The 5,910-nt window shown below is 37.1% G+C and overlaps 2 protein-coding genes across 2 annotated transcripts; both read left to right on the top strand.

The window, feature by feature from the left end:
• The first annotated feature begins 2,533 nt into the window (after positions 1-2,533).
• LOC106751235 (2-amino-3-ketobutyrate coenzyme A ligase, mitochondrial) lies at positions 2,534-5,541 on the top strand. Its single transcript, XM_014632076.1, has 5 exons — positions 2,534-2,769; positions 4,454-4,740; positions 4,860-5,066; positions 5,177-5,369; positions 5,503-5,541. Exons 1-5 carry the CDS (start codon positions 2,605-2,607, stop codon positions 5,515-5,517), a joined length of 867 nt encoding a protein of 288 aa, XP_014487562.1. The 5' UTR covers positions 2,534-2,604; the 3' UTR covers positions 5,518-5,541.
• On the top strand, positions 2,776-4,431 carry LOC106751236 (putative uncharacterized protein FLJ37770). The gene is made up of 2 exons (XM_014632078.1): positions 2,776-3,659; positions 3,765-4,431. The coding sequence occupies exons 1-2, from the start codon at positions 3,223-3,225 to the stop codon at positions 3,769-3,771; spliced, it is 444 nt and encodes a 147-aa protein (XP_014487564.1). The 5' UTR covers positions 2,776-3,222; the 3' UTR covers positions 3,772-4,431.
• Positions 5,542-5,910: the final 369 nt, after the last annotated feature.

Raw genomic sequence — 5,910 nt, forward strand, 5'->3', positions numbered from 1 at the left:
CTGACTTTTACTCACAAACTCCGCATGCACTTTTGCATTCACCCAATAAATGGAAACGCAATTGTGTCCCCTTGACTCTCACGATGTAGCATGCCTGTTTAGCGTAAGTCTCGTTGTCTCTTACGATCTAGGCTGTTTGTTTAGCGTGAATCCCCTTACCTCTCACGATCTGAGTGTGTTCTTTCATTGTCTAAATAAATGTTCAAATACCTGACCATTATTGTCTATGCATAATTGAACTTGACGTTCAAAATTATCGACATTTAATAAAAGAACGTTTCCCGGAATTCTCCGACAAGCAAGAGTTATGCGCTCCATCATATTTTCTCTTATAGTGGGCTGTTTTGAGTACACAATATTCTTCAAAAAACTCCATAAAATGAAATCCGGACTGAAATCAAGTTTGGAGACCTAGGACACCATGAAAGAGGTCCACCATGATCTATCCATCTACCTGAAAATGTTAAATTCAAATGTTGCTTAACTATCCTACTCCAGTGTGGTGGAGCACCATTCTATTGAAACCACATAGTTCCCTAGTTGCCGGATTGATATTGTTAAGCGATTCTATCAAGTGCTGTAAAAAATGTGAATAATTAGCACTATTTACATTTTAATTGAAAAAGTAAGGTCCTATTAGATTTCCATTTAGAATGCTACACCACATAATCAAACGCCAACGATGTTGATAATTGACTCCATGCTATCAATGTGGATTTTGTACGGACCAATAATGAGAATTGTGTCGATTTAATTGTCTAGTGTTGTGAAACGTAGTCTCATCACTAAACTGTACATATTTAAAGAATGTTGGATCACGTCGCAACATTGTTTGTGCTCATCTACAAAATACTAATCTTTGTTGAAAATTTTGAGGTATTAATTTCTGTGTTAAAGTAACATGGTACGAGTGGAAATTATGTAATTTCAAAATTCTATGAGCTGTTGATTTAGGGATACTTAATTCGCTTTCAATTTGCCGTGTTCATATATGAAGATTAACCCCTTAACGCACAGTTTTTTTGAAAAAAAACCGGTCAAAAAAAATCAAATTTTTATGTAAAAAAATTTTTTTCTTTGCTTTCACATTGTTATTTTCAATTCTCGATTATATTCGAGTGTGAAAAATTATAGCAGCATAAAATACAACGCCGCTCGAATTATCTCGAGTGTGCACAGTTTGGCCTGTTTAGCGCGCTCGAATTAACTCGAGCGTACAAGTTAAGGGGTTAATAACAACTATACCCAACACGGCAAACACTTATGGATTATCCCTTTCTGGTATGTTGAAACAACATCTTTGCTTCACGTGGATGTTATCGTTGGCGTAAAACTATCATGGCAATCATACGATGATTCGAATGCTGTCTTTGAGAAATTTGATTGTGATATAATTCTTCTGCTTGTCTATAATTATTACGACACTCACAAGTGCCAAAGAATAATATCAACGATTTTGTTCGGAGTATAATCTGGCATTTCGCTATATCTAGAAAATTAAAAATCCCTAAGATGAAATAAGGTGTGATCTCTAAGATGAAAGAAGGTTCTACTACTAGCAGATAATAATAACGAGTTAAAAGGGTATATCAATTATTATTCCTTATAATTTCAAAAGTGGGATAGTGGCCTGAGTGTATTTGTATAATTTTTTACCTGAAAGTTATTCGTAAAAAAATAGAGGTGATTTTGTGAGTGTCGAAAAGTTCCAAAAATGTGCAAGATCGACAAGAGGCTAAAGGTGCTTTAATCGAAGCAAGTGTAACGAACATTATCGTGTGGGTAGCGTCGAGGAAAAACTCGAAAAGCCAAGCGCATCGGTCAGTATCGGGTTTCAACGAAATTTGGATAAAGTGGTGTGAGGTGTGTACTTTTCGTTCGAGAAAATATTCGACGACTTGTAGTGAGACGAACGTATGCGTCGTTGCTGCAAATGTCCTTGTTGGATCGAAACTGAACGGTCGTGCAAAGCAATGGTTCCATTCCCGTATTGAGTCACATGTATGTACAATGTGTATATTAAATACAAGTGCACCTTGAAATGACCTCTGGAGTCAACTTGACCTCATGATATGAAGCATAACTGAACGTCAAACTGCTCTGATATGCTTTTTTCATTTCTGTGTGAATAGTTTTTGACCTTGAAGTGACTCTTTGGGGTCAATTTGAACCCATTAAGTTGCTACATATTTTTAACGTGAAATTTCCTCCTCTATCGATTTCCGATATCAAAAATAGGCCATTCCATAAAAAAAAAAAATTGACCTTCAAATGACTTTGAAAAAGGACATTCCTGACAAAGGCAAAGTCACGATTGAATGTCCTTCCCTAAACCCTACCACTTTTGTTTAAAACGTTTTTCTCTAAAACGCTTTTTAAAAAAAATATTTCAATGGGTCATTTAAAATGAGACACCCTGTATAAATATAACAACATTTGCTATTTATAATTTTATTTGTATAGGGGAGTATATAAATAAATTTGGTGTCGTTTTTGTCTTTTTCTGAAAAAAATATAAGATAATCGTGTTACTATTTTTAATATTAATCTTTTATAGGTACATTTTTGCAAATCCGAATTAGAACATGGAATGTTCATCGAACTATGGGCTTTTTGAGTTCTTGCGTAGAGTCCGAATTGGCAGCTATAGCAAAAGCCGGTACTTGGAAAACCGAGCGTATAATCGCATCATCTCAACAAACAAGAATTACTTTATCAAATGGCAGGAAAGTGCTCAATTTTTGCGCGAACAATTACTTAGGCTTGGCGGTAAGATAGAACTTTTAAATAAAGGAATCAATATTAATATTAATATTATTATTGTCGTGCGTATATATATCAATATTAATATTAATATAATTAACCAGTTAAGTGTGTTTGACGAATATATCCGTCATGGAGATGTGGCAGAATCTTGTGTCATGACGACTATATCCATCATGCGTAAAATTTTGTTACAATTTGATATTTAATGTGTAAATATACAGGGTTTGTCCGGAAAGTAATGCGTCGCATTTTTTTGTGATGCGAGTATACGTCCCTGAGCGGTCGGACCGGTTGGAGAGGGTGGGGGAAACCCGTAGCTTTCTAGCGGTATGTCGCTCAATTGCCTTCATGCGCTTGAAGGAATAGGACGGCTTGTTCCGAGAACTTCTGCGTAGTGGTCGCGTCGAAGGTACCACGGAGAAAACGTTAAAGCAACGCTATGCGATACAGTTTTGTATGAAGCTTAAGAAGACGCCGCTGGAAACATTTGAAATGCTTCAGGAAGCCTTCGGAGATGATTGCCTTTCCAGATCGCAGTCGAACAGATGGCACAATATGTTTCGAGATGGTCGGGAGGAGGTCGCAGACGAAGCCCGCGCAGGACGCCCATCAACATCGCGAACGGACGACAATGTGACTTGTGTGCGCCAACTACTGTTTTCAGACCGTCGAATGAGTGTTCGCTTAATGTCTGAATTACTGAACTTGCCGAAAACGGTTGTGCACGAGATTGTATCGGAAGACTTGGCCATGCGGAAGATTTGCGCAAAACTTGTGCCCAGAGTTTTGACAGATCTCCAGAAGCAACATCGGGTGGAAGTGTGGGCAGAACTCCAACACCTTTGCGCAGATGATCCCGATTTCCTAAGCAACGTTATCACAGGGGATGAGACGTAGGTTTTTCAATATGATCCGGAGTCAAAGTTAATGCCGAAGAAGGCTCGCATGAGCAAGTCTCGCGTGAAGTTAATGCTCATTGTTTTTTTTTTTATGCAAAGGGGATAGTGCACCGTGAATTCGTACCCCCTGGCCAGATCGTCAACGCGAAATTTTACGTGGAAGTGCTTCACAGACTGACGAACAGGGTCGCCCGCGTCCGCGCGGAGATCCGCGGAAATTGGAAACTCCACCACGACAACGCACCAGCGCACACCGCCTTTGTTGTCACGGCATACCTAACCCGGATCGGTGTGGCAACAGTGCCGCAGCCGCCCTACAGCCCCGACTTGGCCCCGGCAGACTTCTTTTTGTTCCCTCGGCAGAAAAGGGCCCTTAAAGGAAAACATCTGGAGTCGGTGGACAATGTGCAAGCTACGTCGACGGCCGCCCTGAACAGCATCACAGTCGACGAGTTCCAGAAAGCGTATGACTCATGGAAATCGCGCTGGCAAAAATGTATAGATGCTGAAGGGGCGTACTTCGAAGAATTTTAAGTTGTTGTACCTGTGCGATTAATAAATAACGTTAAAAAAATGCGACGCATTACTTTCCGGACAAACTCTGTATGTTCATGTTGAGTGACTATGTAAATATTACTAATAAAATTGTTCATTTTCTAAAATAAAGTCGTCTTTTTGACCCAATATTTCAACAGCGCCACTTACTCTGTGTTTGACGACTATATATATAATTTTATAAAAACAAAAACAAATTGTAAGAATAACATTTCTTCTTTCTTTAAATGCAGAATAACAAGAATGTTATTAACGCAGCAAAAACTGCGTTGGATAAATATGGAGCTGGTCTGAGTTCTGTGAGATTTATATGTGGAACGCAAGAAATACACGTTGAATTAGAAAAAAAAATCGCCACATTTCACGGCAGAGAAGATGCTATACTTTATGCATCTTGCTTCGATGCTAACGCTGGTATTTTTGAAGCTCTGTTAACTTCTGATGATGCAGTTTTAAGCGATGAATTAAATCACGCGTCTATTATCGACGGCATTCGACTGTGTAAAGCAAAAAAGTACAGGTAATTTTCTTTTCAATTACTTCTTCAAGAACAAGTTTTTTTAGTTCATGCTTTTTATTAAGTTAATGCTTTATTGATGCGTTGTGATATTACTTTTTATCTTTATTAATAATTTCAAGATATAAACATAGAAATATGGCGGATTTAGAAAATAAGCTTCAGGAAAGCAGATCAGCACGTTTACGCCTTATTGCAAGCGATGGAGTATTTTCCATGGATGGTACTGTCACACCATTGTCAAATATAATCGCACTTGCTAAAAAATATGATGCTATCACATTCATAGATGATTGTCATGCTACTGGATTTTTTGGTAAAACTGGCAGGTATTTCAAGATGTTTATATAATCATTTTATTTATAAACCATCATTATATTATATATTATCATATTATTATATTAACAACTTATTCATATTTAATTTTACCCCCATTCAGAGGAACAGAAGAGTATTTTGATCTCTTGGGTAGTGTTGACATTATTAACTCTACATTAGGAAAAGCTCTTGGTGGAGCAGCAGGTGGTTATACTACTAGTAAGAAAGGGATTGTCAGTTTGTTAAGACAAAAAAGTAGACCATACTTATTTTCAAATTCATTACCTCCACCTGTAGTTGCTTCAGCGAATAAGGTAAAATATTATGTTGTACATATAGTAGAATACATCAATGCCCAGTAAGCAAGAAATATTAAATTAATGTTTAGAAATGTTAACTTTATATATATTTTTTGAACGCTTTTTAATAATATCATATTATATACAGAGTGGACCATTTTAATCCATCCAGTCGAATATTTCGAAAACCAAGCCCGGGAGAGAAAAATTTTTCAGACAAAAGTTGTTTGGTTTCGAGGGGACCATAAGACGGTACCATTGGTTTGACCTTGAAGAATTATTTGAAAGTCACATGAAGGTTACCTCAATTTTTTTTAATGGCATCCTCTATTTTTTATTACATATTCTTGTAGCTGACCTCGAGAGCTTTCCAAAACACTATAATGAAATGTTTCTTCATTGAGTACTTTTCGAGTAAGTTTTCTGGGCAAGTGCAAAAAGGAGAACCGAGCAAGTAACGAAGAACGGTCAACCGATACCGCAACCCAGCACGTTACAATATAATACGATATATGATATGATATTATATATATATATATATATATATATATATATA

This window comes from Dinoponera quadriceps, unplaced genomic scaffold (genome assembly GCF_001313825.1).
Source record: "Dinoponera quadriceps isolate SergipeBrazil2010 unplaced genomic scaffold, ASM131382v1 scaffold10060, whole genome shotgun sequence".
Taxonomy (NCBI): Eukaryota; Metazoa; Arthropoda; class Insecta; order Hymenoptera; family Formicidae; genus Dinoponera; species Dinoponera quadriceps.